The 16,974-nt window shown below is 50.6% G+C and overlaps 1 protein-coding gene and 1 non-coding gene across 2 annotated transcripts in view; one reads left to right on the top strand and one right to left on the bottom strand.

The window, feature by feature from the left end:
- Positions 1–16,974, top strand: part of LOC144507661 (cilia- and flagella-associated protein 54-like) — a 191,603-nt gene that overhangs the window by 13,576 nt on the left and 161,053 nt on the right. Inside the window, exons 4-6 of the mRNA XM_078234818.1 lie at positions 12,377–12,568; positions 13,972–14,038; positions 14,932–15,132. Coding sequence (XP_078090944.1) covers positions 12,377–12,568; positions 13,972–14,038; positions 14,932–15,132 — 460 coding nt within the window. The remainder of the gene's footprint in view (positions 1–12,376; positions 12,569–13,971; positions 14,039–14,931; positions 15,133–16,974) is intronic.
- On the bottom strand, positions 15,707–15,898 carry LOC144508147 (U2 spliceosomal RNA). The gene has a single exon (XR_013500232.1). It is a non-coding gene; the product is annotated as a U2 spliceosomal RNA (small nuclear RNA).

Below are 16,974 nucleotides of genomic sequence, written 5' to 3'. Positions count from 1 at the left end.
GGCTCGAAGTGCAGTGTTATGGCGTGCTCCCATGTGGACCCGACGACGGCTGCAGCCCCATGCGGCCCGCAGTGCTACTTCTGCGGAGGAGCCAAGCATCCACGACAAAAGTGTCCCACTAAAGTGGTAGTCTGTAACCTATGCGGTAAAAAGGGGCATTATGCAAAGGTGTGCAGATCGAAGCCCAAGAACGGCAGTGCGGCCTGTGACCCTTCAGAACGGGGATCATCACCATCGTCGTCGAAGTACTCACGAGGTTCGTCCACGTGCGAGTCCAGGACGATGCCATTGCGGTCGACGGAGTCGGAGGAGGATGACCACCAGGAGTCGCTACGTTTGGCGCCCTCACCCATGTACGATTCATGGGGGTGGCCATTTTGGTCGACGATGATCATGAGCGACCAGCAGGGGTCCTCAGCATCGACCTCAGCTGCCTGCAGTGACGTTCACGGACCAACGGTGGCGTCGATCACCCTGAACTAGGCTAAGCACCACAGGCTTGACTGTTCGATGATGGATATACAGGTAAATGGTCGTGCAATTTATTGTCTGTTTGACAGCGGGAGTACTGAGAGCTTTATTCACCCTGACACTGTAAAGAGGTGTGGACTCCAGATTCAACCTGCCAAACAGACAATCTCTATGGCATCAAGGTCCCGGTCTGTCCCTGTGCTAGGACGTTGTGTAGTAACCTTGAAAGTGCAAGGCACAATTTATGAGCGATTCAGGCTCCTTGTGTTGCCGCATCTTTGCGCACCAATTCTCCTCGGACTAAACTTTATGGTCCACATGAAGAGGGTGATCCTACAGTACGGTGGGCCACTCCCTTCGCTGACAGTAGGGGAACAGCTGCAGTCTCCAAATTGTCCAAAGCGCCCCGCATGCAATCTTTCTACATTAAAGATCACCACATCCTCTTTATTCAAGAATCTGGTACCAGGCTGCAAGCCCATCGCTACTAAAAGTAGGCGTTACAGCACTGAAGATCGGATCTTCATCAGATCTGAGGTTCAGCGACTCCTCAAAGAAGGGATCATACAGCCCAGTGTTAGTCCGTGGAGAGCACAGGTTGTGGTGGTCAAGAGCGGGAACAAACCCCGGATGGTCATTGATTACAGTCAGACCATTAATCGATATACGCAGCTGGATGCGTATCCCCTCCCGCGCATATCTGATATGGTCAATCAGATTGCGCAGTACCGGGTGTTCTCCACCATAGAACTTAAGTCCGCCTACCACCAACTCCCCATTCGCCCAGAGGACTGACACTACACGGCCTTTGAGGCGGATGGTCGTCTGTATCAGTTTCTTAGGGTTCCATTTGGTGTCACCAATGGGGTCTCGGTCTTCCAGCGTGCTATGGACCGAATGGTGGACCAGAACAGGCTGCGGGCTACCTTCCCGTACCTAGATAATGTCACCATCTGCGGCCGTGATCAGCAGGACCATGACACAAATCTCCAGAACTTTTTACGCACTGCATCTCGCCTGAATTTGACCTACAACAGGGAGAAGTGTGTATTCCGTACGCGCCGGTTAGCCATCCTGGGATACGTGGTGGAAAACGGGGTCATTGGCCCTGATCCAGACCGTATGCGCCCCCTTGCTGAACTTCCCTTGCCCGCTAGCGCAAAAGCACTGAGAAGATGCCTAGGCTTCCCCTATTATGCGCAGTGGGTCCCCAACTACGCGGACAAAACCCGTCCGCTTATTAAGTCCACGACTTTTCCACTCACGCCAGAGGCCCAATTGGCCTTCAAGGAATTGAAACACGACATCGCGAAAGCCACGATTCACGCGGTAGACGAATCCATCCCTTTTCAGGTGGAAAGCGATGCATCTGATTTCGCCCTGGCCGCCACACTAAACCAGGCGGGCAGGCCCGTCGCGTTTTTTTCCCGCACCCTCCAAGGCCCCAAAATTCAGCATTCAGCGGTGGAAAAGGAGGCCCAGGCCATTGTGGAGGCCGTCAGACACTGGCGCCATTACCTGGCGGGAAAGCGGTTCACCCTGATCACGGACCAGCGGTCCGTGGCGTTCATGTTCAACAACACGCAGAGGGGCAAGATCAAGAATGATAAGATCTTGCGGTGGAGAATTGAACTCTCCACCTATAACTACGATATCATGTATCGTCCAGGGAAACTCAATGAGCCCTCGGATGCCCTCTCGCGCGGAACATGCGCTACTACGCAGGAGGATCGCTTGAACGCCCTCCATAATGACCTGTGCCATCCTGGGGTCACTCGGCTCTACCACTTTATCAAAGCCCGCAACCTGCCTTACTCGGTGGAGGACGTCAGGTCGGTGACAAGGAGCTGTCGGATTTGCGCGGAATGCAAACCGCACTTTTACCGACCTGACCGGGCACATTTGGTCAAGGCCACTCGCCCCTTCGAGAGGCTGAGTGTGGATTTTAAGGGCCCCCTTCCCTCAACAGATCGGAACGTGTACTTTCTGAACATAATAGATGAGTACTCCCGGTTCCCGTTTGTTGTCCCCTGCGCGGACACGTCGACTGCCACGGTGATCAAGGCATTCCGTGATCTTTTTACCCTGTTCGGGTACCCCAGCTATATCCATAGCGACAGGGGCTCGTCGTTCATGAGTAATGACTTGAGGCAATTCCTGCTCTCATACGGGATTGCCTCTAGTAGGACCACGAGTTACAACCCTAGGGGTAATGGACAGGTGGAAAGAGAGAATGCTACAGTCTGGAAGGCTGTCCTATTGGCGCTGAAGTCCAGGGGCCTTCCAGTCTCCCGTTGGCAGGAGGTCCTCCCTGATGCGCTTCACTCCATTCGCTCCCTCCTGTGTACGGCAATCAATGCTACTCCCCACGAGAGGATGTTCTCATTCCCTCGGAAGTCGTCCTCGGGGATATCTTTACCAGCCTGGTTGACGTACCCAGGACCCGACCTTCTACGGCGACATGTAAGGGCCCGCAAGTCCGACCCCTTGGTCGAACAGGTCCACCTCCTCCACGCCAACCCTCAGTATGCCTATGTGGCATATCCTGACGGGCGAGAGGACACAGTCTCGATCCGAGACCTGGCGCCCGCAGGGGACGTAGCAACTCCTGTCGCTCCCATACCCCCAGTGACGAATTCCTTATCCCTTATTTCTCCCCCGGACGTGGCGCGGACAGCACCAGGACCAGTGCTTAACAGTTTTACTCCAATGCACAGCTTGCCTGAGCCCCGAAGATCGGCGCCATCGCAGAATGTATCGGGATCCCCTGCACTACCGCTTCACCAGGGTCAACCGGCCTGTGAGTCCGTGGGAGAACAGCTGGACGCTGTTTTGGGGAGAACGCCACCGCAAGCACCTGCTCCGGTGTCACCGCCGGTATTGAGGAGGTCACAACGACGGTGCGGTCCTCCAGACCGTCTGGACTTATAATCTGTTGACATTTTAGTCTGTTTTCGTACCCCGCCAGCCTTTGTTCTCAAAGGAGGGGTGAATGTGGTGAACCATCGTTGGTTCCCACTGTGGGATTGTTCTAATGTTGTTGTTGGGTTGTTCTAATGTTGTTGTTGGGCTAGGGTGGGATTGATACACCTGTGGTTGTTACTGTTGTGGCACATCCCAGTCGGGCTCCGCCTCCTGGGAGAGGTATAAGACCCCCTGCTCGGGTGGGACCTCTTCAGTCTGGGATAGTGTGTTAAAGTTCTGTTAGTTCCATTGTTAGTTAATAAAAGCCTTCTTTTACCGAAGCTTCGTGCCTCGTGTCCAATTGATGCGCATCAGTCCATTAAAGGCTTTTGGATTCCCTTTTTTGTTAGATACCAGTTCCTCCTCATGCTGCCTCTTTGCTTCTCTTATTCCTTTTTCACTTTCCCTTTGAACCCCTTTGAAAGGCTGTTGCATAAGGTAAAGGTGCACGGCGTTACGGGTAATGTATTAACATGGATAGAGGATTGGTTAACTAAGAGAAAGCAAATTGTGAGGATAAATGGTTGTTTTTCTGGTTGGCGATCAGTGACTAGTGGTGTGCCTCAGGGATCAGTGTTGGGACCGCAATTGTTTACGATTTACATAGATGATTTGGAGTTGGGGACAAGTGTAGTGTGTCAAAGTTTGCAGATGACACTCGGATGAGTGGCAAAGCAAAGTGTGCCGTTGTCACTGAGGGCCCGATTTTACCATGCATTTGAATGCACTTAAATGAATTAATGGGCTGGACACCCAACTTTACCAGCACTTCCCCCTTTACCACCGCATTCGCCAATCGGGAATCAGCGCAAATCAGACATGCTCCATAAAAGTCCAATTCAGGCGCTCCATCAGTGAGGGTTAGTGAGGAGGTAAGTACATAGCGTCCGACGGCTCTCTGCTACTCACGGATGTCCTTTTGTTGCAGCCATTTTCTGTCTCGGCTCAGTGGCGGCTCTGTGAATGTGTGGGGGGGGTGGGGGGGCTGTTGCTCTGCAGGGTCTCTGATGTCCGACTTGAAGCATGGACCCGAGTCTCAGCACTGACCTCGGGTCTTGCGGTGCTGCTGGGTCCGAGTGCACTCAGCTCACTTCCAGCTGAAGGATGTGCACAAAGCCCTTGTAAATTGCACTGCTGCAGCCTCTCAACTTTGCAAGGAGCTGTGATTGTGGGGAGCATGTGGCTGGGGGAATTGGAGGGGGTTGTGATTGTGGGGAGCATGTGGCTGGGGGAATTGGAGGGGGTTGTGATTGTGGGGAGCATGTGGCTGGGGGAATAGGAGGGGGCTGTGATTGTGGGGAGCATGTGGCTGGAGGAATTGGGGAGGCTGTGATTGTGGGGAGCATGTGGCTGGGAGAATTGGAGGGGATTGTGATTGTGGGGAGCATGTGGCTGGAGGAATTGGGGAGGCTGTGATTGTGGGGAGCATGTGGCTGGGGGAATGGGGGGGCTGTGATTGTGGGGAGCATGTGGCTGGGGGAATTGGGGGGGGCTGTGATTGTGGGGAGCATGTGGCTGGGAGAATTGGGGGGGGCTGTGATTGTGGGGAGCATGTGGCTGGGGGAATTGGGGGGGGCTGTGATTGTGGGGAGCATGTGGCTGGGGGAATTGGGGAGGCTGTGATTGTGGGGAGCATGTGGCTGGGGGAATGGGGGGGCTGTGATTGTGGGGAGCATGTGGCTGGGGGAATTGGGGGGGGGCTGTGATTGTGGGGAGCATGTGGCTGGGGGAATGGGGGGGCTGTGATTGTGGGGAGCATGTGGCTGGGGGAATTGGGGGGGGCTGTGATTGTGGGGAGCATGTGGCTGGGGGAATTGGGGAGGCTGTGATTGTGGGGAGCATGTGGCTGGGGGAATTGGGGGGGGCTGTGATTGTGGGGAGCATGTGGCTGGGGGAATTGGGGGGTATGGACAGTGACTGTTGCTGTGCTGGGGCAAGCAGTGTTCCATAACCTCTACATGTGGTCCTCTCCATTTCCCCTCTCCCCTCCCCTTTCAGAGTGACAATATGGCTTTTTCTATGCAATCAATAGATCTTGCTGTCCTTGTGGTTGCTGCTGGAGCTGAGGAGGAAGAGCAGGTTGAAGAATTACAGGCACAGGAGGCCTGGATCTTACCACTTCCAGGACCAGAGGGAGACGACCACCAGAGGCAGGAGGTGGCTGCCATTCACCCAGAGGAGGTGGTGTAGGAGAAGGAGGGAGCAGAGACCTCGGCAGTTCCGTGCACGAGTGTCCTTTGAGCAGATGTTGGACACTGTGTGCCGCCGACGTCTCTGACTCTGAAAGGAGACCGTGCAACACCTGTGCAACCTATTGCAGGACCTGGCACCTAGAGGCACCTAGACTCTCAGTGGCTGTCAAATTGACAGCTGCTCTAAACTTCTATGCAACTGGTACTTTCCAGACCCCGAGGGGAGATGTCTGTGGCATCTCCCAATTTGCCGTGCACACCTGTGTGAGGCAGGTTCTGAAGCCCTGTATGCCCGGGCTGGCATCTCCACCTCATGCCCGGGCTGGCCAGTTCAGCAACTTTAACCTGTACCTGGCAAAGCAGGAAGCCCAGGCTGCAGGGTTCGCAGCCATTGTGGGGATGCCTAACGTGCAGAGGGCGGTCGACTGCACACATGTTGCCCTCAAGGCCCCCCTACAGAATCCATGAAGATTTGTAAAGAGGAAGGGGTTCCACTCCCTGAATGTTCAGCTAGTGTGCGGTGACCATAATATGACCATCATGCACATCTGTGCCAGACATCTAGACAGCGTGCATGATAGCTTCGTTGTCAGGAGTTCGGACATCCCAGAGGCATTCGAGGAGCTCCTGGGTGATATGGGTTACCCGCTTCGGACATGGCTGATGACGACTTTGCGGAGGCCTGTGTCTGAGGCGGAGACCTGCCATAATGAGGCCCATGTAGCCACCCACGCGATAGTGGAGAGGTGCATTGGGCTCCTCAAGGTGTGATTCAGGTGCCTGGATCGATCTGACGGGGCCCTCCAATACAGCCCAGTGATCTGTTCCCACACAGTGGTCGTGTGCTGGCTCTGCAGCGAGGTGACCTTTTGGAGGAGGAGGACGTGGAGGCTGACCAGCCGGCCATCGCTGGAGAGGATGACCAGCAGGAGGAGGAGGAAGATGAGGAAGAGCATGCCTTGGAACACCACCCAGGCGTTGGAGGGCTGGCAGCCCAAATGAGGCATGTGAGGGCAGCAAGGGAGGCCCTGATCACCAGGCTGTTCACTCACTAGGGGTTTGTGTCTGTGAGTTCCATCTCACCCCCCACCCCCCCAGTGTCTTCTATATATCCTGCACATTGTCACCAGAGTGGTGGGCCTGGTACTCTGTGTTAGTGAGTTTTTTGGCAGGCAGGAGGGTGATGATGACTCGCTAAGCACCATTATGGTGATGCCCTGGTGCAAACTAGTCTGACTCCTACCTGAGCTCTGCATGCACGCTGGCACCTGGGCCACGTCTGTGCAGTGGGTAAGGGATCTGAAACCCCCATACAGGGTCCTGGGGTGGGTGGGGTGGGGGATGGAGGTAATCACTCATGGGGTCTGGGAAGCCAATGCCTTCCTTTTCTCAGTGACACAGCATGGAGGGGCCTCCCCAACTGACATCAACATGCGGCATCCCTCAGGCGATCATCAATGGAAGAGGATTCATATTCGAGACAAATTAGTTGCAGGTGGATGGTGAAAAAACATTTATTTACAATAAAAGTGTTTCAATAAGATATTGTAACATAAAAACTTGTGAACAGAGAACGTTAAGGTGCTTACATGTCTCTCTAACTAGTGCAGCCCTTCACCGTGCCATCTCAGTGCAACTACAACTTCCTAACTTTATGTGGCCTACCACTACATCTCAGTGACTCCCAGTATGTACGTCGGAGGTGGAGGGGGCCAGCTGCCTACCTCGCCCTGTGGCCTGTGATGCGCGTGGCGGGCATTCTCTGGAAGCCCTGAACCTTGAGGGCCCTGGCCTGCTTCCAGGTGACTGGGATGTTTCCATGACACCCTCTTCATCCCACTGCCCCTGAGATGCCCCAGTGTCAGGAAGGGGGGAGTCAGAAGGTGTAGCCACAGCCACAGTCTCCTGGCTGGAAGGCTCCGGCATGGACTCAAGCACTTCCTCCTCCCTTGGGGTTCCTGTGGGCCCCTGGGTCACTCCATGGGATGCCGGTACTTCTGCAGTGAGCTCCAGAAGCTCCAGCGTCACTTGGCCCTGCCAGTCCTGGAGGACCACCTACGTCCTACCCATGGTGGTCGAGCCCTCTGCAATGGCCACTTGAGTCGGGGGTCACCTCTCAATGACTGCAGCAAGTGCCCTCTGAGACTGAGCCACGCTCTGCAACTCCTCAGCCATGACCCTCTGAGACTAGGCCTCATTCTCAGCAGCTGCTGCCATAGCCTGCTGTGTCTCAGCGCTGTCCTGCAAACTCTCGAGCCTCTCAACCATGGGCCGCAGAATCGTGAGAAGCCTGTTCAGTTCCTCAGCTGTGGCCTGCTGTGACTCGGCCATCGCTTGGAGCCTGCCACTCATGGTGAGGATCCCCTGTCCCAGGCTTTCCACTGTAGACACCACCCTGGGAAGCAAGACAGGCTTTGGTGGTACTCCCAACAGCCTCAAGGTCGGTTCAGTGTGGCTGTCAGCCCCTCCTGCATTCCCTGGCTCTGTTGCTGCATCTCCGGCAGCTGAGAAAGAAATGATTGCAGAGAACCAGCATGTAGCCTGGGGCCAGCTGAGTCCTCGCCTCCGGCAGGCCTCCATGTACCAGAGGCCTCGGACGTCCCCTCCTCCACCCGATGTACATCAGCAGATGTGTCATGCTCACCAGAGAGTGACCCAGAAGCCTCACCACTAACTGGACCCACTGACGTGTCAGTATCTGGGATGGTGAGTTGTGAGGTGGTAGCTGACGTCAAAACGGTGCCACCCTCAGAGGTCCCTTCACCCGCATCCTTCGAGGACTTATCCAAGCTGTCTGGACCAGGAGGGGCAGGAGCTGTAGCCGGGGCCTGTAGTCCAGCAGGCTGCATCTGTCCCTGCAACACAGGACACAAGGCTACGTGCAAGGGAGGGAGAGGAATCCGGGATGCCAAACATTTGATTCACATTTCTCCATTGAACATAGAACAAAGAACCAAGAAAATTACATCACAGGAACAGGCCCTTCGGCCTTCCAAGCCTGTAGCGACCAGGCTGCCCATCTGATTTGTAACCCCTTACCCTTCCGGGAACCATATGCCTCTATTCCCATCCCATTCACATAGCTGTAGAGATGCCCCTTAAAGGTCACTATCGTATCTGCATCCACACCCTCCCCCAGCAGCGAGTTCCAGGCACCCACTCCCCACTCTGTGCAAATAAACATGCCTTGTACATCTCCTTTAAACCTTGCCCCTCACACCCAAAACTCGTGCCCCTGAGAAGTTGCCTCAAAGTGAGTGAAGGATTGACAGGTGCTCACGTCTTGATGGCAGCCCGACCATGCTGTCGCTGACAGCCCACATCTCCCCTTCTCTGGAGAGCTCCAGCGCCTGCTCCTCAAAGGGGGTGAGGACCCGGAGGTCTGGCTCAGCACCCCCTGTCTTCGCCCTCTCTCTGGTGTTGTGGTCGGTCTTCTTCTGTGGAGAAAGAAATCGTGGCGTGACTCCTGCAGAGCATCAGGTGGTGGCCCTTAGAGGGCAAGCACAGTGGGGCTCATTGGGGACAAAGGAAGGAGGTGCTTGGGGGTCAGGAGCTGGAAGCATGCAGGGTGCTGGGGATGGGAGGATCTGGGGGAGATATGGGGGAACATGCTAAATGAGGTTCAGCACTCGCCCTTTCTGCACGAATGAGATCATTGACTTTTTTCTGGCACTGCTTCCCGGTTCGGGGGGGCCAGTGCCCTGGCACTGACTGGGGCGGCGACTTCCTCCCAGGCCGCATTTCCATCAGTCCCCCTGGGTCTGCATCCTCTTGGGGGGAGAGGGTGTCCCGCCTCGCCTCTGCTGCATCCAGCAGCCTCCCCAGGTCACCCTCAGAGAATCGGGGGGCTGGTCGTGCGCACGGTTTGTGCAGGATTGCCTGCCTGCCTGTCCATTCTTGAGTTTTTAATGGCGCTGCCCCTCGTTAGGGCAGATCAGCTGCAGGCAGTTTGGCCGAGCATTCCAGCAAGTTCCATGCAGTTTGCTTGTTAGCATTGAGGGGAAGGCAAGTGAGCACTTGCAGGTGTGCTGATGGGGAGTGGGGAGGCGGGTGGATGAGTGCCTCAATGATTGGGGACAGGGGAGAGAGAGGGAGGTGTCACACAGCCTTCGGAGTCCGGAGGAGATGGTAGCCTTGTGTGGGAGGGTCCAGGATGGGAGTGAGGGGGATCACCCTGCCTGTGATGAGTGAGGGGGAAGGAGGAGGGTGGATCTCTCTGCCTGAGATGAATGGGGAGGACGGGGCCGCAATCAGTCTGGGTGGCGGGCGGGTGGGGGGATAAGGGGTCAGTAATGTTGTGGGCGTGGGGCAATGTTTGTGGGGGCCAGGGGGAGGCATTATCCGGCCTGGGAGGGATGTGGCAGGGGAGCATTCTATCATGTTTATTTTGGTGTGCATGCGCAGTTGGAGGCGCTGATTGGAGCAGCAGGGTTTCGGGCACGTTAAGCCCCGCCCACAGGCTTGCGCAGTTCAGAATCGCTGATATTTTTTCAGGCTGAGGGCGTATGGGGGCGCTGGAAAATGGATCTAAAGGTCGGATCTGAAACACTCCCAGATTCAGCACTTAGAATCAAAATGGTAAAATCGGGCCCAGTGGCACAGTTGTGTCGGCTGTGATTCAGGCACTTGTAGTTGTGGAAGATGTACATTTGTTTTTCACTTTATTTAAAGTGAAATTTACATTTTTATTTGACGTATTTCTCTCTGGCCACCGGACAGGTGCCAAAGAGGGAAATGTCAAATAAAGTGTAGTTTGTCAAATAAACGTTCCGAGTCTGTATGACTCTGCTTTGGGATGAATGGTATCATGAGGTTTGGAGTCATACGGACGCAGAACGTTAACTCTGTTTCTCTCTCCACAGATGCTGCCAGACCTGTTGAGTTTTTGCAGCATTTCTTGCTTTTAACTATCGATGATGCTATGAATATTGTTCACTAATGTTCCCCTCCCGATACCGGATCCCCCTGACACACCGCATTCCACAGGTCCAGAAACACCACCTTCCTCGATGGACTGGGAACATACTGCTCTTGCACATTGTCCTGAACACACTTCACTCTTACCCTTCTCTGCCCTATAACTATCCCCGTTAGAATTATTAAAGTCCTCTATTGTGACTATATAATTTTTGCACCTCTCTGTAATTCCCAAGCAAACGTATCCCACCGCATTTTTCCCATGAGTTGATGGTTGAAGGCATACACCCAGTAGTGTAATGGTACTGCCATTGTTTCTTAGCTTTAACCAAATAGGCTCTGCCTTTGAACCCTCTAGAACATCCTCGCTCTCTGACACTGTAATATTCTCATTAATCAATATTCATAGAATCATAGAAAGGTTATAGCACATTATGAGGAACCATCTCTGACCAGTATTTAGACTGATTGGAGAATCAGATGCTTATAAAAACATCTTTCACTTCGCTACCAGTGTGACAAAGTATACCTAGTTGTTTTTTCTCTTCCTGCCCCACTTCCGTAGTTTGTATTGCTCTCAAAACTCACAGGGGGTGATCGTATGAGAAAGATTCTAAGTCCAGAATGAGCATGAAAACGGGAGAGTTTCGGATCCATTTTTTCTGCAAATCCAAATGTCGAATCTTATGCACTTAGTGAAAGAAAAAATGCTGAAAACCATTCATCGCCAGTAGGAGGAGGGGTGGGGCCTAAATCGCCAGAAATCTGTCTGATAGCAACAGAGAGCGCAATTGCACATGTGCAGGTCTCTGCTCTGAGTCAAAGGCTCTACTGCTTTCAGCTGACCGCTGTGGCCTAAAGCAGCACCCCTCCCCCCTCCTCCCCATCAGCTTCTGTGGGGGCCCGCGGCCTATCGTGACCCTCCACCTGGAAAGATTGACCCCGGCCCTGAAAGATTGACCCTTGACCCTTGCCTTGCCTAGAAAGATGGACCCCTGTCTCTCCCTCCACCAATCACCGTTCCCGAGTCGCAGCGGGCCCCCCTCCCTCCCCCCACCGATTGCAAATGCAGAGTCTGCAGTGTCTGCAGCCCACCCTGCTGATAGACCCACCCCCATTGCAGTGCCCGGTGGGCAGCGCTAGGGCGCTTGGTGGGCGGTGCCATGTTGATACTGCCCATAGAGGCACCCCCTCATTGTCCCGATCTCCCAGGGGGCCTCAATGGCCTCCGAGTCTACTGGCGAGGCGTCATGCCTGGTCCCCATTGATGATCACCCCCAGCAAGGCCACACAGGCAAGTGAGCCCAGGCTTGCGAATCAGATGGGAAATTACATAAAAATTATATTTAAATATTTTATTCAGCCTCACGCTGGAAATGGGCACGAGGCTGATCACGCCGGATATCTGGTGCTGGTAAGATCGCGAGAGAGATGAGAAATTGGCACAAACCTGATTTCTCAGCTCTCTCATGATCTTGCCTGCTCGCCTTGCCCATCGGCCGGTGGCGCAACGGTAGGACTGCCCCCAAAGAGTCTCCAAGCAATTTGTGTTGACTCTGTGGCTGCCATCATCACAACTAGCAATAGAATAGTGATTCTGAATCGCAAGGAGAGCAGCAGAGCCCAGACAATGTGAATCGGCTGCAGGTTCTGACACTGGGGTACTATCCAGATATCAATTCCGCACACAAGGATCATTGCTCAAGAAGAGTCACCAATACCAGTAATCTGCAGACAAATTGACATCTTGCCAACTCTTGCTAGAGTTGTTAGATGTTAGAGGGTTGTGAACCCCAATGTTTATGCCAATTAAAATGTGCTTTATTTTACAGAGCAGCTTTTCGATGTTGGTGCCAAGCAATTGATACAATATTAAACAAAACTGACTTTATAAAGACCTGGCAGCACTTGAAAAGCAGCAGCATCTCATTGGAGCATTCTGAAGATTACAGCCAAGCTTTGCTCGATCGAATTGGTATGTGGGGTTGTTTGCAGGCTGGAGTTTTAGCTGCGAAAATAGCTCAGTAAGTACCACCAGCCATCAAGTTATACATTATTCTACAGCGCATAAAAGAAAAGTTGGTTCTTCCTTCCTGTTGGCATATAAGGGCACAGTTTACAAACTGGCACACCGAACTAATCAGGAGCAGGTCCTCAGATTTTGTTGAGAGAAAATGATGTGGGCACACTGACCTCTACACAAAGCTCTTCATTAATTTCACAAACATACTTCGTCAGATGTTCTTCCATTCAGATGCTTACTGCCAATAAATTGTCAAAATTTTACAACTTTTTAAAAAATTCCTATGTTTCAGCAAATGGCTGCAAATTTTATCTGTTTAATGAAGTGTTCCATAAACATTTGGAAACAGAATATCAAGAAAGCTTATCTGTATTTGGAATGGTTTTCTTTCAATTGCATGAGAATGGCTAACAGATGTGTACAACAACTTATATCGTGCTTTCAGTTCAGGCACTGCACAGGAACTTGAGAAAGCAATATATGACATGATTCATATTAGGTGACATTAGATCAGATGACAGTAGCTTGGTCAAAGAGGTAGGTTTTAAGCAGAGTTTCAAAGAATCAAAGCGAGGTCGCAAGGTGGAGAAGTGTAAGGAAGGAGTTCCAGAGCTTAGGTATTTTAGCAAAGATATTAAAATCAGGGATTTTTAAGAGGCCAAAAGTAGCTGGGTGGATATCTTGCATGTTTGTGGGCTTGGAGGAAATTATGGAGATATGTGGTAAGATATATTATGGAAGATGTGAGGTAATTGAGGGATTTGAAAACAAGGATGATAATTTTAAAATCAAGATGTTGTTTGACTGGGAGCCAGTGTAGGTCAGTGAGCACAGGGGTGAGAGGTAACGGGACTCATGTGTTAGGTCCTGGAAAACAGCAGTTTGAATTCTCTCAAGTTTACAAATGTTAGAGTGGTAGAGGATAGAATGTAGGAGACCAGTAAAGACTGCATTAGAATAGTTGTGTCTCGAGTTACTAAAAGTACGAATGAAGGTTTCAGCAGCAGATGAGCTGAAGCAGCAGTGAAGTCGAGCAATGTAACAGAGCTGGAAATAGTGATAGCATGAATCAGGGTCAAATATGACATCAAGGTTGCAAACAGTTGCTAAGGAGAGGAATAGAACTGGTAGCCAGAGAACAGAGATTGGAATGGGGACTGAGAACAATAGCTTCCGTCTGATTGATGTTCTTTGGTTATCACATTTTCTGTGATTGCTTACACTATGATAGCATAGGTCAAAATAATTTGAAAGTACAAAGCCTGCAAATGAAACTAGAATACAAGTTACTCAATTATCACTGCGCCCCCCCCTCCTGGTAAGTATTTCTTGCATTAATTGATATGAACAATCTCCACAACTCCCTGTTTATCATGTTGTTAATATGCTTTGCTTTTGACTTAGGTTTATTACATTATCGGACTTCAGCTTCAGATTTGATTGCTGCATCTTATCTTTATTTTTATTTAAGGTACAGTATGATCATACTTAAGACCCCACTATAAGAGATGTGTTTACTGTGCAGTTAATACTTATTTGGTACTGTCCTGCTCTCTTTGAAATTGCCACCATCACTCTTCTCAAAAAATCCACGGTACAACTTGTTTGACTTTGCAGACTACCACCCTATCCTCACTATCCCATTGCTATCCAAGGTCCTTGGAAGTGTTATTGTTCAGATCAACTGTTTGTCAAGCTCCTTCCATCTATAAATACTGGATATTCAAATGCAGCATAGGTTTTACTGATATCTGAACCTTGTATACTATATTTACTGCCAATACCTATTACACTAGCCACTTGAGGCATAATCCGAGATGATGTTGTCCTAGTCACTAGTGTACTTCTTGTAATTAATACATTAAAAGCAGAAGTTAAACCATGCTTTCTCTTTTTGGTACTCTGCTGCTGTCCAAGACGAACTCCTCTTACTCCAAGATATAGTCAGTCACTTATTAAGCTGATAGAATGGTAATTAGTCAGTTTGGATTTAACTATTTTTGTGGTCATCAAAGAACAGATTATGGGACATGCGTTCACTTTTTAAACCTTGTTGGCATGAAAGTGTGCAGTGAAGTTATCCCCATAAATGCAGGTCTGCACCACAAAATTACCAGTCCTTTCCTGCTTGGGAGACAGAGTGGTGACACCAACCGCAGAAGAATGCCCCTGAATCACCAGTGTGGCACATCCATTTCCTGCTTAATCGTGGTTTGTTTGAGTAAGATTGCAAATTAGCACCACACTGTGGATGGTTCTACAATGCCAGAAAACTGTGTTCAAAAAATTGAACACAAAGCAGTATTGTAAAATATTATCAATTAGAAATCCAATCTAACGTTTTCACTTTTTACCATTCCTTAGGGTCTGTTTAGGACCACGTTTCCACACCCGAAGTCTGACTGTGAGTATGCATCATATGAGATAGGATTTGACTGTGCCGTTATTGAACTCATTCCTGGGATTGATCTCTTCTCTGACCGATTCAGAGCTGATATACGCACAGTCGTGGGAAGTCTAGGCTTCCTGATCCATGAGCTACACAGTGCTAAGCAAAACCTAAAGGTAGGAAAATCTTACACAACAGATTCCTTATATATTGAGTTCAAAGAACAAATACTAAGGGAAGGATTTTTACTCCCCACTGGGGTTGGATATTGTTGTGCCTGCTCCATAGTCTGTTTTAAACCTTATACGATGGATAAAGAATTGCGAGTAAACTTCTTGTTGGTACAACCAATATTTATTTAAAACACACAATCAATAATCACCCACCCAACCAACAATAAGTTATCATACAGAAAATACTAAAGTTCAAGTCCAATACTAGACCTTGACTTAACTTTGTGTGACTAGCAGGTACCCAGGCAGATATTGGCCTTTATCTGTGCGCTGGTCTCTGTCATTCTCTGCGTAGTCTGGTCCTTTGGTCTGGTCTGGCACTCTGGCTCTGGTCTTCCTTCCTTCTCGGGTGTGGTGGCTCTCCTCGTGCTGGTCGTTGCTGGCGATGGTCACTTTTCTTTTTGTTTATATGCCCAATTCAATCCAATCAAAGTCCAATTCAGAGTCTCATCAAGTGAGACATTTCTGATTCAAGCTGACAAGACAGGGCTCTCACCTCCTGTCTTGGGCTTGATCTACATGATCCAAGCTGATTGGAGTAGGCATAGCACCTCCTCCAAGGCTTGATTTCATTTGCATCTTAGCCAAAAGGCCGAGATACCGCTTTTAAAAATTGCTTCAAATGAAACCACAATGTAACCTTATGACCTCAACTAAGTACAGCATGTCAATACTACACTTGATCTTAGCCAAAAGGCCGAGAAGCGACGACGGTCACTGTTGTTGTAGCTCGTTCGTGGGGTCAGAGAGAGAGAGATTCTTTTGTGCAGCACCTTTTATACCCCGTTGGGTTTCATACCCCTTTTGGCCATTGCCAATCAATCAATCAGGACTTGATCACCCTGTTCGATAAAGTCCAATCGGGTGCTGCCACACCAATCTCTGGGTGTGTCCCCAACGGCCATGTCTGTAGGTGCTGGGGGCCCATATCCTGTGTACTCAGTCGTCTTTTAAGCTGCAGCCTGTCGTTTCAGTGCTTGTCCAATTATCCCAGCATGCTCTGTAAATCACCATTTTAAGTGGCCCGTTTGGCCACAATATGAAGGCAGAGGGGTCTGTACACACTGGTTTCCTGACCCCAGTTACTGGCACCTTTTTATTCTTTTATTTGTTCTCCTCGACCTCCGCAGCATTTTTGATTATGAATTTGAATTACTAAACAATATTTCTCTTTAATTGATTGGCAGATGATGTATCAAAACTACTAAGTTAGGATCCAGTCATTTTCCCCAAGCCAAGGGGGCCATCAGTGCAATTCACCCTGAATACGGAGGGTAACCGATTCGGCCCGTTAATAGCCCTTGGTAGCTCAAATTAAAAGAGGCCAACTGGAATTTGCCAGTAGGCCTCCAGTTTCCCAAAATAATGGCGGCTAGTTGGATTGCCTGGAAGGCCAACACTCGAGTGTACGGTCTCTCCCTCTGTTTGTGTAGTCACAGCTCACCTTGCAGAAGGATTTCACTGCTCTCCTTTCTTCAGGAGCCATGTTTTATTTAATGTTTTAAAACATTGGTGAGTGTGCATCCCCATAACTAAGTGCCCTCTCAGTTAATTGCCACCCATTGAAGGCATATTAGCTTCCAACTTTGAGAGCCTGTCCTCTGCCTTTACTTGGATGGAGAAGCTGTATGCATGCCAATGATGGGGCATATTTATGAAGATCCCAGAGAGTGACTGTATCTCCCCCAGGACCGGGTTTTAAACCCAGAAATGATCCCAGCTACAGAGATAATATCTGAGAGACAGTGATGTAGTGGTAATGTCACTAGAGTCATAATCCAGGGG

This window comes from Mustelus asterias, chromosome 19 (genome assembly GCF_964213995.1).
Source record: "Mustelus asterias chromosome 19, sMusAst1.hap1.1, whole genome shotgun sequence".
Classification (NCBI taxonomy): domain Eukaryota; kingdom Metazoa; phylum Chordata; class Chondrichthyes; order Carcharhiniformes; family Triakidae; genus Mustelus; species Mustelus asterias.
Note: the sequence above shows the minus strand (reverse complement) of the source record. Positions and strands in the feature narration are given on the sequence as shown.